Genomic DNA, 26,681 nt, shown 5'->3' on the forward strand with positions numbered 1-26,681 from the left:
TAACTTTTGTCGTAGTTTTTTTATGTGATCTGCTAAATTCCTTTGTACACCTACACACCTAAATAATTAATTTATATTTACCAAGTAAAAATTACACTGTGAAGCAAGTAATGTAATAATATATATTAACGTATAGATATAGATATATATGTACCTATATAGTATATATCGATACAATCATTTTAATTTATTTCAATATGTAGGTACCTACTGTTGGTTTCTCCGTGAATAAATTCTTCCTTAGATATTCTATTGAATCTAAAGAATGCTGGTGTATATAATCACAATAACTTATGTATAATGACGATTAAATAATATTCTAACTTTACAGCTTCTGCTTATACCTGGTGGGTACATATCCCTAAGTTATTATTGATTTCTCATTGAATAAGAATAAACACGATCCTTACTTAAATCCGTACAGTCTTATAGGTACTTAGTACAAATGAAAACATCAATACCTACTCTGCAATATTGTATCAAAAAGCAAATTATAATTAACCATTCCCATTTATAAATAGGTGATATTAATAGTAGCACAGATACACCGCTTGACGGGTATTGACAGAAAATCCTTTGAACAAATGTATTGTAATTTCAACAGGGGTTGGACGAATGTCTGACAACAGACACTCGTTACATTACATCCAGTCGATGTGGGTTCACACTGTGTGGTTAACTGTACAGTCTTGGCACGTATATCTATATTATATTTAACATACCTATTATAAATAATGATTATACTTTTCGTCTACTTTGTTACTTGTCTGCCGTACCTATTACTATACTGAATAATAGTTATATTTAGGCAATAATATTACTATTGCATTTAAATGAGAGATAATTTTCAATATTCAAAGCTTTCCTGTACTATCACACATTTTTCGACATACAGTTTTGAATATAAAATGTTGATTTGAGGTCTTCACTGACACGAGTGATGTTTATTTAAATCTCACAAAAAATAGGTCGATACAATTTATTACATTCATATTATATGGCCTTTGTCTCAATGTATTACGAGTACAAAATTGATAATTAATAATTTATATAAATTATAGTTTTACTAAGTTTTATGAGCTCTTTCGTTTGGTCAATTCAAACTATTGAAGTAATGATATTATTTCATGGGTACTACTTTTAAGTATATAAAATGAAGTGTTACAGTTTCTTTTCTCTGTTTACAGGGATACATACTTTCTGATCAATAAATACACCTAAATCGCCTAATAAAAAATCAGTTTTTCACTTTCTCGTAAAATGACAAAAGACCACAGAAAATTTCTTATATTTTCAATAACAATAATTATTAAATATTGCAAAATTGTTTACATTGCATGGTACAGTTATTATTGCGTCTGTATTCAATTAAATAATCTGATAAATTTCTTGTCATGATTCACGGCGTAATCAATACCCACCCAAAGGTCAATAAAAATGTTATTGAATTCAAAGAAAAGGGGTTACATAAATTTAATGAAATTCTTAGCGTTCAGTCGAAATTAAATAGTTTATTAGATTATACAGTCATTAAATTATTAATTGATTACACATAATATAAATAATATTATAAGATTAGGAAACAATAAATACGTAGTCGGACTAAACTTACAGTTTTGTCATAAATAAATATTTAATGATTCGTCGTTACTAATTATTTGATCAATGTACAAATTCCTTCTGCGTTTCTATATTGATCAGGGGCACACTGCTCCCTTGCCCCTAGCAATGTCAGGCCGCTGTCGACTGGCCCCTGACTCTTCACAGCTGATTTATCAACATTATCTATTTTAGCCGCGTCCACCTCGTCAATAATCTCCGACACACTTTCGTTGCCACTGGCATTTATGACTTCAATAATTTTCCCGTTCCTATCGGCTGCCGTTAAAATATATCTGTTGTTTTTTACTGGTACAACATTTGGTACTGAACTTTCGCCGTTGGATTCCGTCGTTTTGACCAATTTTAGGTCCGCTGATAAAGAAGGCGCACTAAATTTATCTTCGGGCGATGTAGTTTCTGATATGACGTCGGATCTTTTTTCTGCAGGATACAATTTGGCTAAATTTGACTTAGCGTGACTGATATCCACTTGGTATCTTGATTTCGGTTCCAAAAATGCATCACCCACTCTTGCGGTCGGCTCATCCTGGTCGATTTCGATTATTTCTTCAGGTTCGGTGGCAGGCCTTCGTCTGTTGAAATTTTTCAATCCCTTCCGCGACGGGAGGGTCTTGGACAAAGCGTCCAATAAGATCGTGCTCGCCGTATCAAACTTTGGCACCAAAGCGACTATCACGAAATTCTGCAAGTCAGCTCTGACGTTTACTTCACCGTCTTGCCTTTGATCGTATCTGACGGGAAGCGATAATGCGCAACTCAATATTAACGGAAATACGTAAAAGAATTTCATTTTAATAATATGTTGGTATTTTGTTCGCTTCGGAGGTCTGTACAAGAAGAGATGAGGCGAGCGACTGATGCCGCGTTACAAATTGTCAGCGAGATCTCGAGAAAATGCATAGTCAATAATTAATTCATACGGTAAAAGAAACTTGTAATGTAGGATGTCTGCTTTTACCTATATATAACTAAAGCCAATCTTTTTATACTGCATATAAGTTGATATTCAGGGCAACTTATAAACTTATAAGCGGGTTTTTCATAATCAATTAAATGATTCATTCTAGCCAACAATAATTTGATACACTATAATAATTTAACTAACTTTTTAATTTGAAATATTAAGGTATGTAAAAAAGATCGTTTATTATTTTTTAATATTACTCATTGTAGGAAAACGTTCAACAAAAAATTAGATTTATATAGTCTAGTTTACGTTATTACATGTCACTTTTCCACAATACTAATTATTCAATTATTTAAAATATCATTACAACTTCTTATTATTTTACCGAGGATACATAATACACAAACTAAAGGAGGTATTGTATTATTAAAATTAAATCGCTACGAAACCCACAGATTACTTTCAAATTTCGCGCATTATTATAATGTTGCAAGAGATACTTGAAAATTATTCCAATAAATCAATGAAGACTAAAATATTATATTATAAATTCAATAAAATCACTCAATATCGCAACTTCTACACAAAAGAAGCTAATTATTGAAATATTATGATGTATTTATATTTTTACCCTTATCAACGCCTTGTAAAGCAGAATACGTATATTTTAAAAAGCAATAAGCATCGCATTATTGAACATTCACACGGAAGTGCGCACAAGAATAGCGCTGCGCTGCCCTCGCGACAGTGTTGCCAACCGTACTATAATTATAGTATTTGTACTATATTTTTTGTCTGCGTGCTATGTACGATATAAAACAAGTATAGTACGCCCAAAATACTATAATTTTGAAAATCCGGAAAAAAGTTGGCAATAGATAAAAAAAATAGCGCTAAAGCTGTTCGGGAGTACGAAAATACCTAACTTTTGAATTTTTCTCTAAAAAAACGACCCGTTAATCACTTTCCATTAGAATTATTTCCTAAAAAAATGTGACGTCAATTACCTACCCAACATTTGAATATTTGTCTAAAAAAACGAGACGTTAGTAATTACCTTACAACTGAATTTTTGTCTAAAAAAACGATACATTAATCACCTTACGTTTAAACTTTTGTCTAAAATAAACGAGACGTCAATTACTTTACGCATAATTTTTCGAAAATACAGAAAAGTATTCGTCATTCAAAGCGTACTATACTTTTTACCGAAATACTATAATTTTGGAGGCTCTGTACTATAATTCCACTTTGAAAATATGGCAACACAGCCTCGCGCCTCGCGGCCATCGAACAATCTTTTTGTCGCCATAGTTGGGGCGATACGATTCTGGGTGTTTTTCTGCAAACTCGTCGTTATCGACGATTGGGAGTTTCCTGCTCCCCGAGACCATCGGTTTATTTCGTTTAGCTACCTTTTATATATTTGCATAATTTGCGACATTATCAGGAAGCTGATATTTTTTCCATTTACATTTTTTATAAACATGGCTTGCTAAAATGTCGGGTCTGAAGGTGAAATCGGTGTCTCCGTCCGGAGGGGCTTTCTCCACTGTTGGTATCGTATTCGTAGATAAGGATTATAATGGAAAAGAAACAAAATACGCGTTCGTCTCAGGTTCAGACCAAGTCTCAAAATATTGACTCCAAAAAACAACAAGGTAATGGCCGCCCTATTGCGTATGTTACGTGCTGTGTATAAACAAATTGGAGTGATAATAATAGAACCGCACTATTGTTTGTATACACAGATGCATCCGGGAGTAAAATCTGGCCTCGCTCTAACAAGAAACGCGAGTCTCCAGGTTCGGGAGCGACCAAGACCGATGTCAGCCGTAAACCAATTTCCCAAAAGGGAAAATCATTTGACAAAAGACCAAAACCTCGAGGGTCCTGTCACGGAGGCGTGTTGGGTGGAAAGCCGGAGTCCAGGTGAGCGTCTTTCTTCGTGACAAAAGTAAACAAGCTCATTTTGAAGACCTATCATAACCTTGCCCCACTTTTTAAACATTCAATAAATAAAACTGATAATCATTCAAATCAGACATTCCCAGTTTGCCTCATCGATCGTGTGAACAGTGAATGAGATGGTTTATTGTTTCGTATCTTAATATGGTATAATTGACTATCAAAAACGATATTTAGTAATGATTCTTAAATTTATGAATTACTAGGTAGGCACACTTTTCCTGTCCGACTGCATTGCTGGTACTCCTCCACATTGGTTCCCTGTTTTATAACAGCCGATCATAACATAGACAAGCAAGCATTGTAGAGTAGCATGGATATTATTGACAATCTCAGATTCAGTCAACTTAATTATTATTTTTGACATTCCGCACATGCTTTTACTACCTATTTTACTTTTTCATCAGACGATTTGCCATACGGCTGTGCCAGTTAGTACAAATGGCATACTTACCAAAAGTTATCTCATTTTCAATCGATCTATACTTCCAACTTAGATGGTTTAGAATTGGGACACTACTGTTGATGAAGAAGCCAATTTGAATTTTGTTGTACAATAGTCATATCAAATCTCATAGGCTTACACCGTCTCATACTAATAGGCCGATAAATGAATAGCCCCGATTGCGATATGTGTAATGTCGATAATTAATAAATATCAAAAACGAGTACTAAATTAACTGGAAGTGTACTTTGAAGCTATGGGATGCCGGGGAGACAAAGGATGACTGGCAAATGACAGGAATTCTTGATGGTACTGTGTGGTGTGCAAATTATGCTCTAACCAAGGGGTGGACATGGATCGAAAAGAAGAATATACTAAAAATGAAAATACAGATATTGCCAAAATAAACCTTAAATTTGTTGTGAATGATTCGTATTTTCTTATTAATACTGTAATGTGCATTGACTACCTACCTATTTGGAATACGAAACATGTTTTGCTTGTACTGGAACTAAAACATTCATATACTTATTACAAATGTAACGTAACACATCAAATATCACTGAGCCATTCTTAATTAAAAGGTTTAAATTTAAAGGAACAATGGTAAGATTAGTCCAAATCGGGGATCACAATTTTTGGGGGAGATAGTGTTCAAAAAAAATATGTCAAAGGAACCAATTATTGATTTTCTACTTCAATTTTTCAATGCATAAAGAATATTAATTCTATTATACCCATTGAACACACTAAAAATAATAGTTATCAAATTGTTGTAATAGAAGTTTACTTGACTCCCTCTAGTCCTAGTCCAAATTCATTGATTTGAGTACTTACCTAGGTACATTGATGTCAAAGGTTGCAAACGATAAATTTTATATAGATAAAGCCTAAATGTGTGACATAGAAATATGGCACTTATGACGAACTAAAATTTCCTGCAACAATGTTTGCATGAAAACCGCATAAGAATTTTTTCAACATTTTCAGTAGAAATAGTAAAGGTTTGAGGTGGTCGCTTTGGTGATTGCGCCATGCCGTAGAATAAACTTAATGATACATTACGCACTGAGCTCAATAGTTTTGCTCTCTTCAGGCTAGAAGATGGTGAACCAGAAGTTGGATCAGTATTTCTGCCTGGCAGCAAAAAGCAAAATTTGAACCATTTGCTGAATTTCAACTATGCGCCGCGTGAAGGAGGCTACCCGGGAGCTTCGAATAGAAAACCTCACGGTCTGGTATATACCAATACGCACAAGCATAGCAAGGAACTCTTTCTGCAGTCCAAGTAAGTATCTTTCACAGTCAAACAACCTTTAAAAGTAGTCGCAAAATTGAACTTGCACTCGGTCAACCATACTAAGCAGAAATAGGATCGACGCACAAAGGCCCATCCGTGAAGACAAATTTTCCAAAGGTTTAAACAACATTATTAGACCCACATGACATGAAGATAAAGCCCTTTGAATTTGATCATCCTTCCTTATCCCCATGAGGCTTATATAGGTGATATCACGGCATCCGAATTGTAGTGGCATGCCAATACAACGAAAATGATATTTTGATCATTGATTTGTTTCATTTTTGTTTTTAGCTGCCAATTTGTGGTGAATGACAGCGGTGATTATTCACCCTATTTGGTGGACCCTGATATTCCTGTCAACTGGGATCTTATTGAGCAGATTGTGAGTTGAACAGTATATTCAATCATTATATTATAATATCATTATTCAATCCACTTGTTTTTCTTATCTAATTAATTTAATGAAAGTGTCTTATCAGGAAGTCAAGATAATATTATAATCACATGTACTTATTTGTTACGTCACCAATCATCAAGTTGGTGTTATTAAAAAAAATACATTTCTGAAACAAAAAATCAATTAACATCATTTTTACCATTAAATCACATTTCCATTTGTAATATAACTACTGTGCACCTTCTATATATTGACATCTACGTCATGGCGCTGTATGTGATCACAGTATTACGCCACGCACTTTTTGCATGCTGGCAGTATTGCAACGGATGTAGTTCCAGAAATAACCAGATGACTTGTATGTCTCAATATAGGACCCCTATCACTGTGTCTTGGTTCGTGCCAAAATTATTGAACCTGGTGCTTTGGAGCTGTTCATATATGACGTTCTAGGGGGGGTCCGATATAATGTGATGTTTTTTGACAATGGGTGTAGGGGGTCGAGAGAAAATGTGACATCACGATGTAAACAATAATAAAAAGGATCTGAAAACACGATATTGGGATCGGGGAACTCATTGACATCCGACGGCACAGCTGTTGTGCCTTCATTAGGGGGCCAATAGATATAATTAGCATGTTATTTAAATGTGGTAATTAAATGCTCCGCGCGAAATAGTTAAGGATAAATATTAAAAAAAGAAAAAAAAACAATTTTTTCTGTTTAACATTTAGGGGTTTATTATAGACATGGGGGGGGTGAAAGTGATGATAGGGGGGGGGTTAAAAAATAGCAAAATCGTGTGATGTCATATGTGGACAGCCCCTTATGTGGTATATTTAACACTAATTCCTTAGAATTGCATCGGCAGGATATTATAAATCTTTTATTAGGGGACAGTCTTAACCCTTTTACTCCCATTCAGCCGATATTTCGGCCCACCATACCTATGCGAAAACTCTATCTGAGCCGATCCATCGGCCGAAAGTTTGGAACCAAATTTAAGATTTATTCCAAATTTTTTCCCGTCATATTTCGTCTGGTGTAGACAAAGCACTATATTCACTCTGTGTTGGGTGTGACTAATATGAGGCGCCGAGCGCCAAAGGAGCTCAAGCACCATTTAACAAAAGTGCTACAAAATGGCCGACAAGTTTTCAGTGAATTTATTTTTTTAATTTTAAACTTGAATGTTGAAATGGACAATTATTTTCTAAGCAAAGCAAATTTAAAAAAATCAAAGTTTTATTTGCAATAATATTTAATGAAAAATATCTATTGGATTTCAAAAAAAATGGTGTTTGAGCCTCTTTGGCATATAGAAAAATGAAAAAAGGTGGCACTTGATACTTTTTTTTGTTGCATAAGCTTCTGTGGCATTAACATTTTCAAACTCAAATAATGGCATTAATTTAAAAAAATCAATTATTTAAAAAAATGTTTTAATGTAAGGGTTTGGATAGCAATAAAAAAACATGTTGATATAAAAAAAAAAATATGCCAATTAAACACTGAAAAAATGGTCAAATTTGTTATGATTGTTACATGAGTTTGTTTGGCATAAAATTTGCCTTATAATATTAAATACGTTTTTGCCATTACGGCAATGATTTCAAAGCCTTTGGATTGTTTTTTTTGTAATAACCTATATACCCAATATTATTAATAATACTAAATCAAATCGTTACTCCAAACTGACCAAAATAAGAAAATCATTATTCAAATTTAACACCATCATTTTTTACTCAAGGATTCGGGTGATTTTTTAAATACTTTTTTTAGTGTATATCAATCGTAATTGGATATAAAACAAGATGAAAATTGGAAATAGAAGTTATTTTCTTCATGGAAGTAAAAGTTTAGTGGACAAAATTACTAAAATGACGTTAATAACCATATTTCAAAAGTAATCTAAAATATTTTAAACAACAACATATGTGAAAGTAAAACGGATAAAACTTGTTAAACTTACCGCGATTTTCCTCGTTTACAGGTTTAACACACATCGAAACTATTTTTCTAATCCTTCTTGACCTCATTTTTAGTTTTTTTCACTGTTGAGAATGTATATTCAATAAGACAAATCTGACAGCTGTATTGGTCTCGCGCTCTCCATAGTATAATGGCGGATAAGCTTCTGTGGCGTGCCGACATAACGACCAAAACAATTATGCCACAGAAAATAAATCTCTTTTGTAAAATATCTATAATTATTTGAGCGATAAGACTTTGTGGCATGATACATATCGATTTATAGAAAATACCTACATTCAAATGTCAAAAATCGTAAAGTTGGCGCTTGAGCTCCTTTGGCACTCGGCGCCTCATATTTATTTTAGTGTAGCACTTGTTTATAATTATGTCATACCCTAATAACTCACAAGTCATAATTGCTCTTGCTGTGGAACTCAAGACCAAAGAGGGTCAAAAAAATAAAACATTATTTTTATGACACATTTTAAATTCTGATATTTCTTTTAGTCGTTTTATGATTCATATATCACATTACAAAATGAATTTTGTAATTTTTATGAACTGACCAAACAAACAATGGATGCCCACTGTTCTTTTGGTAGATGGTGAAAAAATACATGAATAAATATTATTATAAATGATTTAGTCAATTTAGTGCTTTGAAACTTATTTTTTGAAATTACTTCATTTTCATATCAATTAGTCCTCCATACTGTATCATATTCTCTTGCGATTTCGTGAATTGAATAATATTCTTGAATACCTTGACACTATACGATTTTTTTTTTGTTACTTTATAAAAATTCTATTTCATAGAGAAATAATTTTTTTTTTTTTTTTCTGTTACTAGATAAGAATAGATTATATTATAAAATTTGATATATCAATTATAAATAAAACATTCAAACATAGTTTTATCCGTTCATTTCTAAATAAATATTGATACATTATTTTTTTCTTTTGTTTTATTGATGTAAACTATCAATATTATTACTTATTATTGCTTTATACACAATAAAGTTTCAAATTTTTAAAACATGTGTAGAATTATTTATTTAAAAAAAACTAAATCGACGATTTTTTGGCAAAAAACGCTTAGGAGTTTTCACATATGCTAGGCTAAATCAGCTGGGAGTAAAAGGGTTAAGGACAATGATAGTACGTAAGAATATGACACTTAACTATTTCCAATAACCAGTAACTCGACATAATGATCAAAATTCAACAAAAAATATGTTGTACATACGTACATAAAATCATAAAATATATTATTATGTAGTTTCTCACAGCAATTGGACATTCTGTCAAATGCATGTGAAGAAAACTGTTTACAAATTTAATACCTCACTGAAATGGATGAATTAATGGCAAAAGCCAAATTATCCAATTTTATTTTACTTCTGTTTATTGTAATTTTATTGTCGATTGGTGTATAACAACCGCTCGTTTATGCCTGGAATATTGTAAAAACATTGTTTACCACAAATATTGATTTATGGATATATCAGTATTTGTTAGTCATTACAATAATGAATTGTGTATTAAATTTCAGAATGTGCGCGTGAATGAGCCGTTGAGTTGCCCAATATGTTTGGGAGAGGCGGTAGCCGGGAAGATAACGCCATGTGGTCACACCTACTGCTGGCCGTGCCTGTTGCATTATTTCGCTCTCTCTGAGGACTCCAATAGGCCGTGTCCCATATGCTTTCAGCCTATTGACAAGAGGCACCTCAAAAGGTTTGTCTTTGAAGCTTATCCATCAATTCTATAACAGTAATATTCTGCTCTTAGGGTCCATCATGAACCCCTTATATGATACAAATACTACACTGAGAAAATTGATCTTCACTCTCATTTCTACAAGATTTTTGTTTTAAATGGAATTCGGTATGCATGATGCGTTCATTGAAATTTGAAATAACATTGAATGCTAGCATAATTGTTCCACACCTAAATAAAATAATTCATTCCGTTCATTTCTTAATGAGGAAACTACAGTCCCTTCAGTTTATTCTTGGCTGTGTGAATTAAGTACACATTCGCGGACATGACAGGGCGTCCATTGACGTCCTGTACTGTGGAACGGAATACGACACGACATTTATAGAAGTCGTATTTTGGATTAAAACAATATGTTCCCTGCTACTTGTGTCACGGTGCACACAAATTTCCATTAGATCAGTGGTTTCCAAACTTCATGTTACTACGCCTCCCTTTTAAAAAATCTAATCTTGGCGCCTCCCCCCCTTTATTTCATTAAATAATACAGACACCTTTTTAAATAGCCAAAAATGTACTACTTAATACAACAAAGAAGATAAACTTGATTAATCATAAAAATAAACAAGATTTTACTCAGAAGATACTTTTATTATATTCATTTTTAAATTAATTTGTTTTTCATGCGATGGATGTGCTTGTTTCTTAGCACAAAGTGCTCTTTTTCTACTAAACGGGGTCGATATTTGGATTTCATTGCAGCTAATGCAGAAAATCCCGTTTCGCATAAAAATATGATGTTACGAATGATATAGCAGTACCCACTTTACTTACAACTTGCATTGCTTTCTTCACAAAGTATTATATTATTTCTTCACTTCGATTCAATCAAAATTGAACTAGGGTTTTTGTTTCAATGAATTATCGCATGATAATTCTATAATTGTTTTCCTTTTCAATAGTAGTCAATCCAAATTCATCATCGTTCATTAACAAATGGATTCTATCATGGGACCCACATCCTGAAGCGAAATCAAAAGCCCACCTACCTATCGCTGAGGTTAAGGGCAGTGTGGTGCTCTAAAGTAGTGTTTCCTAAATTATACACGGGGGTTATCATTTAAGTACCTATAGCAATCATCATATAAGTATCACATCAAATTGCAATGCACACCTACATATTTAAAATATTTAATAGTCTTGAAACAAAGTAGCGCTGCAGGCAAATTTTTTAAAACTATTAGATTAAATTTGTGATGTCTGTTATGCCCGGGCCCCAGGCTCTTTATAAACTATGCATTTGCAAACTGCAAACCTGTGACTACATTTGTGTTAAACTTTTCGCGCCTCCCAGTTTGGAAATCGCTGCAATAGATATAGTGTCGTATCTTAAGACTTAACTCATTTCAATATACAGGCGGACCTCGACTTACGAACGTTCGACTTTCGCACAATTCGCTATTTCGCACATTTCAAAAAAAATCGTTTTTTTAAAACGTCGCGCTGGCCGCGGGGTTAAGATATCCCCTTCTCGCTCGCTCACAAGCAAGTGCATTTATTGCGTCACTTGCATCCTGCTCGCACCCGTCACTTTGCTTGTGAGCTAGCTAGGATAGCTGATATAGTCTTGCGCAGGAGCGCGTGCGGGCGTATCATGTTGTGCGTTTTGATAATTTTCTTCATTTGAAATATTTCACCCTAAAAATTTATAAACATGAGTTAGAAACGGAAAAACTGCAGTGTTGATACGAACAAAAAGAAATCAAGGACTTATAAACTTCACATGACGTTCTAATTGCGGTGAATCTTTTGCTTCAATCGGACGTTCGTATGATACAAACAGGTCTGCTACGATATGTTCAATTTTGAAAAATAAAATTAAGGAATACGTTCAAAATTGTGGAAATACATTATCTTTAAAGGTTGTTTCCAAAAGACACGGCATAGTTATGGATGAAATGGAAAAATATTTTGTCATCATGGATCGACGACCAACATCAAAAAGATGTCCCTCTGATATTTCAATTATTCAAGCGAAGGCTCTTAGTTTGTACAAAGATTGGAAGGCTAGAAAAAGAAGATTCTAACACGATTTTTCAAGCAAGTAACGGTTGGTTTATATTAAATTCACTGGAGAATCGGTTGATGCGGATAAATATGCTGCAAAAGAATTTATTTTCTCATTATCCAAAATTATTGAAGATGGAGAATATTCCTCTAGCCAAATATTTAATGTAGATGACACATGTTTATTTTGGAAAAAATGTCTAGTCGTACATTCTTATCTAAGGAAGAATCACTTGCCCCTGGGCTAAACCTTCTAAAAACCGATTGACATTGCTTCTTGGTGGAAACTTGGCTGGTGATTTAAAATTGATGCAAATGTTAATTTACCAACCAGAAAATCCCAGAGCATTGAAAAAGAAGGATAAAGAATTGCTTCCAGTAATCAAATAAAAAAGCCTGGGTTTACTGCGTTAATATTAAAAGATTGGTTCACTTTACATTTCGTGCCAGCAGTTAAGCAATATTGTAGATTTACCATTTAAAATAAGAAAAAGAAGAGTGGCAAACAGTTAACTCTTGATAACTTTTTAAGGGAAACACCCGCAAACCCCACTTAAACATGTCTCTTAAACATCTTATATTTACTTGATAAATATATATTTCAAAATACACACAGTTTAATTTTTTTTACTTCCCTCTACTTTCGAACATTCAACATTCGCACACCTTTTCAGGAACCAATTATGTGCGAAAGTCGAGGTCCTCCTGTACTATCTAAATTGAAAATTTTAATATGTGTCATATAACTAACATTTATTGTGTCTGCGAATGTGTTAATTTCATAAAGAATTTGTGTCTGCCTAATTCAACTAAATAATCTAAATGGTGATATGTGAATTGCAGTGTGCAGGGTGTATGGCAGGATTGGTTTCCCGTGGGCGGCGTCATCCGAATGAAGTTGATGAGGCGAGTGCGAGGCGGAACTCTAGTAGAGCCCGCTCCTCCGCTCATCCCCCTCTCTTCCTCCCCTGCCGACTCTTCAAAGCGGCAGCTGCTCTCTGTCTCCGAGAAACATCACTCGACTCTATTTTCGAAGCTCTTGACGGCATCTCCCAATGAAGTAATTTCGTTTGCAGTCTTAACAACAATTATTTTCATACTACAATCATTACAGTTAAATTTACCACAATTCCGTCAGTAACTAGATGTTCCAAGTAGCACTACACTCCCCCTTGAACAAGCAGACAGAAAAACTCTGAACATAATATGTATTTAAGACCTATCTATCATGTCATTTCGAATGCATTCACATGGCTTCCTTGGTTTGATTGATGTCGTTTGAAACTGCATTGAGGTCCTGGTTAATCTATGCTGTGACCAATTTTTAATAATACATATTTCTAATAGCATATTGCGTCAGATGTTTTAAATTTGGATATTCTTTTCAGATAATGCAAATCATCGGAAGGGAACGTGACGAGCTTTCCAAGCTTCTCGCGGTCGAATCTGACAATCCGGAGTACTGCTTCATCAATCAAGCCCTCAATTTACTCCAACAGCGGGAAAGTTTGATCCTCCCTTTCCAATCGTCATTGTCCCCTGACGATGCCAATAAGACAGAGCCTCTGGTCGATTTGACCACCAGCCACGGCTCCGGAGGCCTTTCATTCTTGGACGACTTTGAGTTTCTGACGCTAAAAGACCAGCCGGATGAAACAGACCGACCAGCAGAGGGCGTTCTAAATCCGGATGCGCCTATATTTGATATGGAAGGCTGCAGTTCTTCAGATGTCACAACTGAAAAGACATCCACTGCTAAGAACTTTGACGATGATCTCTCCAAGTTTTTCTACTTTTATCAAGGTAAACTATAAAATATCATGCTGCTGATTAATCAAAATTATAATTACATGTTTCATTTATATACAAGTGAGATGAACATATTAGTAAATAATATTTCCCAAAAAATACAATTTTGTGTTTTACTATTTTGTATTAATAAAATACCTCTTTCAGCTGCCGACGGACAAACAACATTCCTCCATGCGTTGGACGTTCACATCTTGGAGTCATCGTGGGGATCAATCAGCAGTGCTCCGCGAGAGTTGCGCGGCCTGGTGCTAAAGCGGGCTTCAGGCTCTGTGGGGATGGATTCCCGTAAACGGCTGCGCTGCCTTCAGCACCTCCCTATCCACTGCCCCTATGATCTCGTCGAGATACAGCTTGAACCACCCTATGTCACCGCTGAAGCATTGAGAATGTTTAGGGGTAAATTACCATTAATTGAATATTTTTTACTTCACTACTCAATTAAACATTACTGAAAGGTCATGTTGTTTATTTGAAAATGCAGAACATATAATATATCATATAGGAAGAGATGCGACGGATGAGTCTAAAGAAGAAAAAAGTATTACCAAAGAAAAATGATACTTTTTGTTCGCGAATATGCTCTATCATTGTCACCCACACTTTTATTGGATATTTACACGGCTGTATATTCAAAGATGTTTAAGCAGATTTTTTTTTTTATATACTGAGGCCACTGTGTTTTGCTGTCATATTGCCTTTTCTCCTCTAAGTGGATATATTGTTCAAGCCCTATGTTGAAGAACTTTGCAATTCTGCCGAGCTCTTCTGTCCTCATCCGATGCCAGGATACATTTCAGTCCATCAGTATGTACAAGTATACTCAATGTCACTCACGTTTGGTCATTGTACTACTACCGTCTTCTTGAACGTGACATCAATTGCAGAACTGTAATTTACCCCTCCCCACAAGAATGTAAATTTTTTCATATTCAGAAAATGTTATGATTGCCAAAATTTCAACATCCCTTCCAGAAAACAGTGCCATAGTGAGATATACCATACACTCCAATTGTATCTTAGTCATTTGATCAATTGCAGATGAGTGATCTTCGATCCCAAATAAAGCTTTCCTCTCCAAAAGAATATTTTGCGTATGAAGGACTGAGAAAGAGTCGAAGGAGTTAAAAGAAGCCTTCATCGACCGCAATGAATATTACATTATATATTTGTCTTGATTTATCTGTCTCTGTAACTCATACGCTGTCTCTCCTGACCCACATAAATTTACATGTGAAACAGTTTATGTGTTTGTTGTATGATCACATAAAGAGAACACCCACATTGCACCTCTCATGTGTGCTGCACTTAGTCTCTTAGCCACATATGTAAATGTATTTCGCTCACATGGCTTACGTAAAAAACATTGGCTTTACTGAAATAGATATCAACCCATCTATATTGATATTCAAATCGACACTTTCTCTTTAGCTATGAATATTACTTATGATATCAAAAAATAGTATTATTAAGCGCACCGACAAGATTGTTGACGGTGGCACTATTTTTTTTCCAGTATTTCAATAGAAAACTTACATAGTAATGAAGCTTTATTCTCACATTAAAATTACACCTTTAACTCCTCGTGTTTAATTCATGGCATGTAATTTTATGTAGGCGCTTTGGAAGAACGCAAACGCGAGCGACAGCGGCGGGCCCGCGATGAAAAGCGCCGCGAGCGAGTCATCTCTCAGCAAGAACAACTTCTGATGGGGCACCTGCCCTCCCTCAAACTCAACATCCATTCTGAAGAACACTTCCCCGCTTATCAGCCCCAAACCGAAGCATCGCCGCCTTCCAACGACTGGCATTGGGATGAAAGATACGATGACAACAACTCTACACCTGGATCTTCATCTTTTGGAGAACAATCTTCCGGATTGTCTTTTGCTAAGGTAAACAATTCGTTGAAAGGTTTCATATTAATTTTCGATAGGGAACATACATTCTCACAAACATATAATAATTAAGTACTTATGGTGCTTATAGTGCCTGTACACGTGCATAGATTTACTGGCAGCAATAGTGTGAATTTTAAACTATCGTGACAACTGTTTACACGTAAAAGTCCTGAGTGTCTTCAATCTCATTCTTCAAGAGTGAGCGAGATGCGATATTGTCATTTTATGGTACTATTGGACAAGTAGTGAAAATCGGTTAACTTCAAAATTCGTTCGTAGTTAATTTTTTTACCTGCAGGTTCGCCACTATCGTTCTACTGCGCAGAAGTAGATCGAAAAATTCTCAACTGTCACATGAAAATTTAGAAGCTTCCAAACTTTTTTGATTCATGCATGCGATCCTGGAACTGCAGGATAATTAAACACATGTTAACACGTATATTTTCTTGTTATGGCCACAATAATACGTACTGTCAGAAAATTTTGAATTACGGCGAATTTCGAATTATCAGTGTTCTTACTAATGAGGTTTCACTGTATTTAGATGGCATCAGGCAGCGGAAATTGGGGCGCGAGACCGACACCCAGCAAAAGAAATCCTGTTACGAGTACATCCCCCACCAGAACTCGGAATGAATCCGAGAGCAGCGACAGCAATGAGGGCGCCCCGCCCTCCTACAACGTCAGCCTCAGTCAAGCCATCGACATGGCCATGCTCAATAACTTTAACGCGTTGGAAGAACCGCACACCAACGGCAAGGCAGGCAAAAAGAAGAAGAAGCAAAAACCCAAAGTTCTCTTCACCACTGGAATTCAACATCGCACTAAAACTGACTAATAGTATTTTCATTAGCAAAATGAATATTTATTTATAATCATGTTTGTAGTCTTTATTTTCATCTATTATTTGCACAACATTATTATTCTAAAATATTCCTTATCTTTTATCAGGTTAGATAAGTTTTTTTTTGTTGAGATCTTTAAAATCTTGTATAATTTAAATATATTTTTGGGCATCCCCAATTATATTATGTTTTCTGCTCTTGAAATTTTATTTACTTGGTTTGTTTTCTTAATATTTTATTTCGTACTAATTGATTGCTTACAAAGTTACATAAATTATATAACATAGGGGGAAAAAAACACTTGACTATCAAATAACACTCCTGCTAAAAATGGTACTTCTCTGAAGATTTCATTTGACATTATATATGACCATTGCATTGGACATGGTTTACACATACTGTAATATGCGCGAATATATTTTTTATTACATGTAAAACATTCTGACACCTGCTCACAGTGGGGTGATCAAAAAATACTGTTGGCTTTGTAATCCTATACATTATCAATTTTATTTGATTAACCAAATATATATAAGTATATTTTTTTAAATTCATTGTTTACCAATTGCTCTCAGCTGGTAAATGAAGTTGGCGTTTAACTGATAATCATTAACAGCAACAGCTATATGCCATATTTAAGCTGTTATGAACAATTAACGTATTGGTATAAATCTCATTCCATCTTCCTTCTTTTTCATAGATGATTTTATGAAGACAATAATATCACATGCTTTTAATTTATTACAGCTATCGATGGTAGGTTTTCTTTATTTCTATAAATGATTGTTTTTAAAAACCTCTTACATTATAAAGAATGGTTTATAATTAATTTATAGTGTGGAAAAAAAAATTAATTATAGTAGTTGCAAAATAAAATGTGTAGAAAATAAATCAGTTTTTTATTATCCTTTTAAATCTCCTTGGTCCAAATTGAGGCTTCCGCAACAAGCAAACATACACGGCAGGCAGGCTTTTATACTTATCTATAATGTGGAATTGGCATCCTCCATAGTTTATGGATTTATGCCAATAGTGTAACAATGCAATGAACATCACCTTGGGATGTCATTGAAAACTATCTGAATAATTTGTCCATTAGGACTTTTTTTGGTTCACCTAAGGTCCTGAGACAAGAGTGTCTATACTACAGTAAAACCTCGTTAATACAAATTCCATGTGACCGAAAATCGGATTACGAAATATGAAATGTATATACTACAGTAAAACCTCGTTAATACAAATTCCATGTGACCGAAAATCGGATTACGAAATATGAAATGTATGGAGGAAAAATATAAAAATTTAAAATAAAAAATTTGATTTTCATTAATTTCGTTTCCGATCATATAGATGTGCCTACCAAATTTCAGATACAATTCTTTCAAATTAAAATCTGTGCAAATACAATGTGTCATCAATTTATTGCAACAATTACAAACATCTTTTGTAATTGTTACAATAAGTGTTAAACCCTAAGTTTGATAATATTTATCACTTTAGCGGTCGATTAGTATAGAATAGATCCACACGAATGCTTATGCCACATCAAAAAAGTTACCATGTGGAATGTTTTAAGCAGTTTTTAAAGCTGTCTGGTGTCAATCAAGAAGAACTTATCCAATGGTCCACGGATTTACCATTTTTCCAGAGTTACAACAGTATTTTTTTTTTTTGAAACATTGTTTTAGTTTTTTAGATAGCTTCTTGTAAAATACTGTCATAACTTAAGTTACCAGTTACAACACTATTTTATTAACAGTTTTCGGAAGGTAATATAGATACTACTATATTAAATGCTTTTTCTCTTGAGTTTGAGATAACAGTATTTTATTAACAAACCAAAAAAAAACGAATCCAACAATATCCATAACTATAAAACGACCATTTCAGACTTACAGCGTTACAGCAGTATCTGACTAGGGGTGCGATATAAAAAAACTAAAAAAATCATTTGAGTCTCATTTTATTGAAATAATGTATCACTCTTTGGTAATCCATGTAGACTTACAAATAGAAACCTTTGTTTTAAAATTTAATGTCTCTCGGTGATGAATATTTTTTCAACGCTGCTTTGTGAACAAGATAATAATATGGACTTACCTATCCGGTTCTGGAAAATCTTTCTAATTGAAAGGTATCCCCAAGTAATTTTTCATAACTATATCTTTACCGTTCTGGAAGTATCTACTTCACTATATAATTAATTAATGTGAACAAGCTTTCTCATCGATGACAATTATTAAAAAAATAACCAAAGATCAATAATTTTAAAAATCTTTTTTTGTTCAGGTGCTCACACAGGGGGTGAGGGGGGGGTTCGCTGAATCGTGAGCTATGTGCGTGCCCATTCTTGCTACTAATTTAAAACCTAAAAATAATGACATGTTTTATTGAAATAATTTGTATTTCTAGTTCAGTAATATTTTTATACTACTACTCAATAATTTCCGCAGTAGTAAAAATATTTTATTTGTTTTCGATCTTTTTGGATTTTTTTACTAAAAAAATATCTAACATTAATAAATTACGCTTTAGGTATTTATTTACCCATGGCCCTTGGTCGAAAACTGTACGCGCCATTGAATTAGTACAAGAACAACTATTGTCCCTACTGTGTTTGGTTGTAGGTCACTGATCTCAATGTTGGCTCTCACGTAAGTGTCGAAATCCTTTAGGTGGCGTCTTACGTGGGCGAAGTCGATGCGGCGCGGCACAGGAATATCAAAAACATGGAGTGGCCTACATGCAGATAATACTCGGCGAGTGATGCGAAGCGGCGCGTGGCTTCAGCGATGCGATCAGTTGGTTTGATATTTTTGCGCGAATGAACGCGGCGAGCTGCGAATACTCGTTGAATATCTTCATATATAAATTATGAAATTCTCCATGAACGTGCCTTTCTAAATATATAATATTAGTTTGACTTCTTTGGGGTAGATAATTCTGTAAAATTTCATATTAAAAATTGAGTTTTCAAAAAAAAAAAAAAAAGCCCTTGCATCCGTCCATGATGAATGTGCGATGAATGACTCTGCTGTCTGGTGACTGGCCACGCAGGACAACGTAGCCGCTTCGCATCACTTTAATATCGCTTCGAACCGCGTTTGCATCGACTTCGCCTACGTAAGAAACTGCGTGCTGAAAATAAAGTAAAGTAGACAGGTAAATTATTTTATACAGCCTCGTCTTACGTAGGTACTATCTAGGTATGCATTGTTATTATAGATGTATGATTTTTAGCCGTTTATAGGTACCTAGGTAATCTATGTACCAACATTGAATACCTACCTGTCTAGCTATTTGAATGCGGTGCCAGATGAAATCCTGAATACCGATATTCTGAAAAAAAAAAATTTGTTTATGACTCGAGATATCAGCTTTCGGGATTTTGGCCATACATGATTTCGACTTAAATCAATTTGAATGCTGCACCTGCAATTTTATTTATGTGGATTAACGTTTATTAGGGTAAGTTATTATTTAATTAGGGTGAGTAACCTATTCAACATAGAAGTAGTGATAACACATCACAAATAATTATGACTGGAAAACTACCTACCGCGATTTCGCGCCCAATGGCGATTTTCTTTGACGCATGTGATGCAATCGATCCGTCAAAATAATTTAAAGGGCGCCTCAAAACAGTTCAAATTCAGTCACCGTTCTTTATTTAACATATGCACGCAATCATTAAAATTAACATACCGAAATCTTACCTATAAATATATAGGTAAGTACCTATATAATTTTTTTTAATATTACCCAAAGCATAACAAAATCCCTAAAACTTGTTAGTTTCAAAGTGGCCCTTCACATAACCCCTCAAACATGCATGTTTTGAGTTGGCCCCGGTTTCGATAACACAATAATCATATTTATTAGTGACAAAGATCTATGTCGTACTCGTACATAATATATCCGTTTATAAGATATAAACCGCTGATGTGGCGTTACTTTCATCCTCAATAATAATAATTGTTAAAATAAAAATTTATTTTTTATCGGGAGCCCTCAAAATCAGTCATTGTACTGTGTATCCACACTAAAAAGCGACGAAGCGCAGTAAGTAGTATGCGGGGTACTTAATAGGGAAAGATGACATTATAATCAAAATGAAATACATATTATAATATTATTCAAACTGAGTGAAGTGAAATCTAATGTAAACAAGATTTTAGAGCGAGAATATACATTATTAAAAATACATTTGTACTAGAGGTAAGTCGGAAATACTGTCACCAGTTTGTGTACTCGGATGAAACTACCCATACTCAGTACGTGTGGCCCAATAAACTTGTTCCAAAAAACCTACAACGCGAGTCGCTGGCTAGTTGGTAGACTTTTAATACTATTGACATTAAATGCGCGCGAGCGAGATAGCACTTGAATACAATTATATTTTAATTTATTAGTCTATGCATGTGAGTGACATCATCTTATGTATGAACAATAGGTCATAAATTTTCTGTAGCAGCATATTCCCTCGGAAATGTGGTGAGTTGACTGCAGTATAAAATAAAAAAATCATTGTTATTCATTTTATCTTAACAAGAATATTATAACATTACATAAAAACAACTCATAAATTTAAAATGTGTTTAAAATTTTATAATACGAGGGTGGGTCAATAATTCCTTAGAAAAAAGCATTAAAACAGTTTTTATTTTTGTATTTTTTTTTTATTTCTCAACATAATCTCCTTGGAGCTCAATACACTTGGTTAGACGTTTCTCAATTTTTTTTAAACCGTCAGAAAAATAAGTTTTCGGAAGGTCCTCAAAATAAGCATTTGTCCGATCGATGACTTGTTCATTTGAAAAAAAACGTTGTCCACTTAGCCATTTTTTTAAGTTTGGGAAAAGGAAAAAGTCACTGGGGGCTAAATCTGGCGAATACGGTGGGTGGTCGACCAATTCGAACTTCAATTCTTCAATTTTAGCCATTGATCGTAAACATGTGTGAACACGGGCATTGTCCTGATGAAAGAGGATTTTTTTCCTGTTTAAATGAGGCCGTTTTTCTTCAATTTTGTTTTTTAGCTGGTCCAATAAAGATGCATAATAATCCCCTGTTATTGTTTTTCCTTTTTCCAAATAGTCAACGAAAATAATTCCACGTGCATCCCAAAATACAGTAGCCATAACCTTACCAGCTGATTTTACGGTTTTCGCCTTCTTTGGACATGGTTTGCCTTCGCAATCCACTGCTTTGACTGTTCTTTCGTCTCGGGAGTATAGTGGTGTATCCATGTTTCATCTACAGTCACAAAGCGACGAAAAAATTCATCCGGATTGCGTTGCATGAGCGACAACAGGGCTTTAGAGGCCACCACCCTATTGCGTTTATTGTCGACTGTGAGCAAACGCGGCACCCATCTTGCAGAAATATTTTTCATGCCCAATTTGTCATGTAAAATAGAAATGACGCTACCTTTTGAGATCCCTGTAACCTCAATTATCTCACTCAACTTTAATCTTCGGTCACTTAACACCATATCGTGGATTTTATTGATCATTTCTGGTGTAGTCACCTCTACAGGACGTCCTGAGCGTGGTTCATCCTTTGTTGATGTACGACCACGTTTAAATTCATTTAACCAGTTATAAATAGTTGCAAGTGAAGGAGCAGATATGCAGATATCTTCTTGACGGTGCAATTTATGTATTTATAAAATTTTATTTTTAACGAAGCGTTAAATGTAGAAAAAAGTATTTTTTTTCAAAAATACGATTAAAACTCGCGGGTCCCGCAGAAAAACTTGGCGGGCCGCTTGCCCAGACCTGTTCTATATAATCCAAATATTATAATTTGTATAGGTTTTTTTTGCACGTCCTTCAACTTGTGTTTTAATAATCTGAATTTTTCAAAGTGATTTTCTTTGATCCATATTTTGTATTCGATTCGCTATTGTGCATGTCTATTTATATACTCTGTAGGTATATATTTTTAGATGATGTGATTTCATACCTTTGAATTATTGATACTTGTAAATTAATATGATAATTTGTCAATTTAATATTGATTATACTCATGTACCTACTTAGTTATTTACTTTGTTAATTTTAATGTAGGTACCATATTATTATGATAATTAAATAATAATACATTTTGAAGTTTCTGTATTTATTATATTGAAGATATCCACCAATGAACATCAATGAATATTAATAATATTCCGTTTCTCCCGCACGCCTATGGTCTCGAACGTTTGTATACGCATATGTCCACTCACTCACACAACCAAACACACGGCACGCAGCTTCACGTACCAAGGCAATGTGAAGCGTCTATCTGTATCTATTGTCTAAGGGTGTATCCATGTTTCATCTACAGTCACAAAGCGACGAAAGAATTCATCCGGATTGCGTTGCATGAGCGACAACAGGGCTTTAGAGGCCACCACCCTACTGCGTTTATTGTCGACTGTGAGCAAACGCGGCACCCATCTTGCAGAAATATTTTTCATGCCCAATTTGTCATGTAAAATAGAAATGACGCTACCTTTTGAGATCCCTGTAACCTCAATTATCTCACTCAACTTTAATCTTCGGTCACTTAACACCATATCGTGGATTTTATTGATCATTTCTGGTGTAGTCACCTCTACAGGACGTCCTGAGCGTGGTTCATCCTTTGTTGATGTACGACCACGTTTAAATTCATTTAACCAGTTATAAATAGTTGCAAGTGAAGGAGCAGATATGCCGTGAACTAAATCCAACTCATTTTTTATTTCCTTTGCTGTTAACCCTTTTATATTAAAATGTTTAATAACAGCTCTAAACTCAATTTTCTCCATTTTTCCGTTTTCCACAAGCTTTTTAAATGTACGAGAAACACACAACAACCCGACCAATCTGATTGAAACTTCGCAGCATACTGAATCGGTAGTGCCGCTGCATGAAAACAAATCGCTTACAGTACTAGTCGCGCCACCTGTCGGCTTTTCTAAGGACTTATTGACCCACCCTCGTACATAGGACATTGCGAAATTGCGGTGGATTTTTAGCGATTCTATTGAAGCCGATACTTCAAATACTAATATGGAGTTAAGTTTTAGTTCCAGTTGAGTATGAGACTTATGTCGCATATGCACGCCAAACGCTCTATATAGTATTCCAAATACTAGTAAGTATTTTGAAACAAGTTTTGAGACTTATTGATATTTCGTTTGTGCCCCGCATTAGTTGAAGTACGGCCTTATGGTGGAGAGAGTCCAAAAGAAATTTTTAAGACTCCTTTACTTTCGGCTGTATAGATATTATCCGTGGCTCTATCCGACTGATTTTCTCTTAGGGATGCTTACATACTGTAGCTTAAAATTTAGAAGGGATCTTTATTTAGCTACATATTTTTTCAGACTTATACGCGGCGTAAATGTGAACTCTACCATTCTTGGTGGTATTGGCTTGTGTGTCTCTGATAATTACCTTAGGAATCGAGGGTATCCGTTGTTTGTTCTCCCACGGTGCAGAACTAACCTGCCATTAGATATGCCAATTGGGAGGGTAGTAACCATGTTCAAAATCGGCCAGTTTCCCCACCTCTAATTTGTACCGAAGTATTGTTTTTGCTTCCGGTTTATTAAATTACCTACGAACATACGTTAGTCATCATCAGCCGGGGTCAATCCACTGCTGGATGAAGGCCTCCCCAAGCTTTCTCCAACTCTCTCGGTCCTGTGTCGTTCGCTGCCACGTATTTCCGCCGAACTTTACCAGTTCGTCACTACCGGTTTATTAAATTACCTACGAACATACGTTAGTCATCATCAGCCGGGGTCAATCCACTGCTGGATGAAGGCCTCCCCAAGCTTTCTCCAACTCTCTCGGTCCTGTGTCGTTCGCTGCCACGTATTTCCGCCGAACTTTACCAGTTCGTCAATCCAGCGGCTTTTAGGGCGACCCTGTGGCCGTTTCGTACCCCTTGGGTACCATTGGATGACGGCATTTGTCCAGCGGCCGTCCTTTCGGCGAGCAATGTGCCCCGCCCATCTCCATTTCAGCTGTTTGGCAACGTCTATTACATCGCGTACTCTTGTCTGCTTCCTAACCCATTCGTTTCTCTTACGGTCCTTTCGCGTGATGCCCAACATGCACCTCTCCATGCCTCGCTGTGTGACTCTTAGCCTTTGGACATCTCTCGTGTTGAGGTCCACGTCTCGCAGCCATATGTGAGCACGGGTAGCACACATTGGTTGAACACCCTACGCTTAAGACATAATGGTAGGTCACTCTTGAAGATACTATTCAGACGTCCGAAAGCACTCCATCCCAGCTTTGTTCTTCGAGCAATTTCATCGTGCATGCTTCCGTCTATGGACACCTGCTGTCCGAGATAGACGTAGCTGCTGACTTGCTCGAGTTGGGTGCCAGAAATACAGATAATCGCAGGGTCCGAAAAACAGTTCCTCATCACTTTTGTCTTTGAGACATTTATCTTTAGACCGACCGTTTGACTGACATCCGCGAGTTCTTGCATTCTACCTTGGAGGTCTTTCGGGTCTTGTGAGAGTATAACAATATCATCTGCAAAGCGCAGGTGACTGAGGTGCTCTCCATTAATTGGAACACCTTTTTCCTCCTAATCAAGTTTCCTAAATAAGTCCTCAAGAGTAGCGGTGAATAGTTTAGGTGAAATAGTATCACCTTGCCGGACACCTTTGTTAATGGGGAATTTACACGACCGTTTGTGGAGTTTCACGCATGCTGTGGCATCACTGTATATACTGTTCAATATGTTTTTGTAGCGTCTGGAAATTCCTTGGTTGCTAAGGGCGTCTATAATTGAGAATTTTTTGATGGAATCAAACGCCTTTTCTTAGTCTATAAAACCAAGATATTTGTATTCCTGGTAGCGCTCTATGATTTCCCTGACGACCTGTATATGATCCATAGTACTGTAGCCTCTTCTGAATCCGGCTTGCTCTCTTGGTTGGTTCTCCTCTAGAACTGTTTCGAGACGGTTTGAGAGTATTTTCGTGAAAACCTTATACAGAATTGGCAGTAGATAGATATCATACGTTAGTAGTGATAATACATACATTTTAACACTATGACGTGTAAAATCGTATATTCTATGATACTAACGACATTATTTTAGTATATGTACCTACATGTATGCATACATTATGTAAATTATAATTATATCATTTATATCCCTACTACTACCAAACAACTAGCAGTGCTTGAAATGGAAAATTTTACGAACCGGAGCGCTCGGTAATTTTACGAAAATATTAATTTATTTATCTAATTTTATGGGTATGTTATAGAAATAAGTGTGTTATGAACCGGAACGGCGCTCCGGCCCATTTAGAATCCTGAACTAGGTACCATATTGTAGATAAGCGAGTCCCAACCGTTGGTTCTGAAAGCTCGTAGCACAGGCAGATTTTTGGGTGATCGTTATTAATGAAAATGTTAGTTTTTCGATCCCCAACAAACCTGTCGTTATAGTATATATTATTGTAAATGATGATTTATTACTTTTGAGTATTAGTCGAGTTTCAAGATTGAATACAAATGTAGCTAAATGTTCGATTTTGTTGTTATTGGAAGAGTAGAATTCCGGGTAGGAAGGATAGTCAATGTGATTGTAGCGAAGTCTACTGAAAAAAGAGATAATCAACACATATTAAAGAACATCTATTTTCATATATGTACTTACAGCAAGATACAATGGGTTGACGATGTATCGATAAGATTTTTTTACAAAATATT

At 35.2% G+C, this 26,681-nt stretch overlaps 2 protein-coding genes across 2 annotated transcripts; one reads left to right on the plus strand and one right to left on the minus strand.

Annotated features, from left to right (window-relative positions):
- Window positions 1-1,491: 1,491 nt before the first annotated feature.
- LOC147064727 (uncharacterized) lies at window positions 1,492-2,466 on the minus strand. Its single transcript, XM_085957753.1, has one exon. It carries the CDS (start codon window positions 2,411-2,413, stop codon window positions 1,655-1,657), a length of 759 nt encoding a protein of 252 aa, XP_085813879.1. The 5' UTR covers window positions 2,414-2,466; the 3' UTR covers window positions 1,492-1,654.
- Window positions 2,467-3,825: 1,359 nt separating this feature from the next.
- On the plus strand, window positions 3,826-17,850 carry LOC147064728 (E3 ubiquitin-protein ligase RNF10). Its single transcript, XM_085958311.1, has 10 exons — window positions 3,826-4,191; window positions 4,282-4,462; window positions 6,040-6,231; window positions 6,538-6,628; window positions 10,171-10,355; window positions 13,248-13,464; window positions 13,793-14,207; window positions 14,361-14,612; window positions 15,831-16,108; window positions 16,659-17,850. Exons 1-10 carry the CDS (start codon window positions 4,116-4,118, stop codon window positions 16,950-16,952), a joined length of 2,181 nt encoding a protein of 726 aa, XP_085814437.1. The 5' UTR covers window positions 3,826-4,115; the 3' UTR covers window positions 16,953-17,850.
- The last annotated feature ends 8,831 nt before the right edge of the window (window positions 17,851-26,681 follow it).

The sequence above is a fragment of the Rhyacophila brunnea genome, unplaced genomic scaffold (genome assembly GCF_057557595.1).
Source record: "Rhyacophila brunnea isolate RB1 unplaced genomic scaffold, BYU_Rbru_1.0 scaffold_7, whole genome shotgun sequence".
NCBI classification, from domain to species: Eukaryota; Metazoa; Arthropoda; class Insecta; order Trichoptera; family Rhyacophilidae; genus Rhyacophila; species Rhyacophila brunnea.

Coding starts and splice junctions, on each gene's coding strand:
- LOC147064727 (XM_085957753.1), bottom strand. CDS start 2,413: ATGAAATTCTTTTACGTATTTCCGTTAATATTGAGTTGCGCATTATCG.
- LOC147064728 (XM_085958311.1), top strand. CDS start 4,116: ATGGAAAAGAAACAAAATACGCGTTCGTCTCAGGTTCAGACCAAGTCT. Junction 6,232..6,537: donor GAACTCTTTCTGCAGTCCAA/GTAAGTATCTTT, acceptor TTTTGTTTTTAG/CTGCCAATTTGTGGTGAATG. Junction 14,208..14,360: donor GTTTTTCTACTTTTATCAAG/GTAAACTATAAA, acceptor TACCTCTTTCAG/CTGCCGACGGACAAACAACA.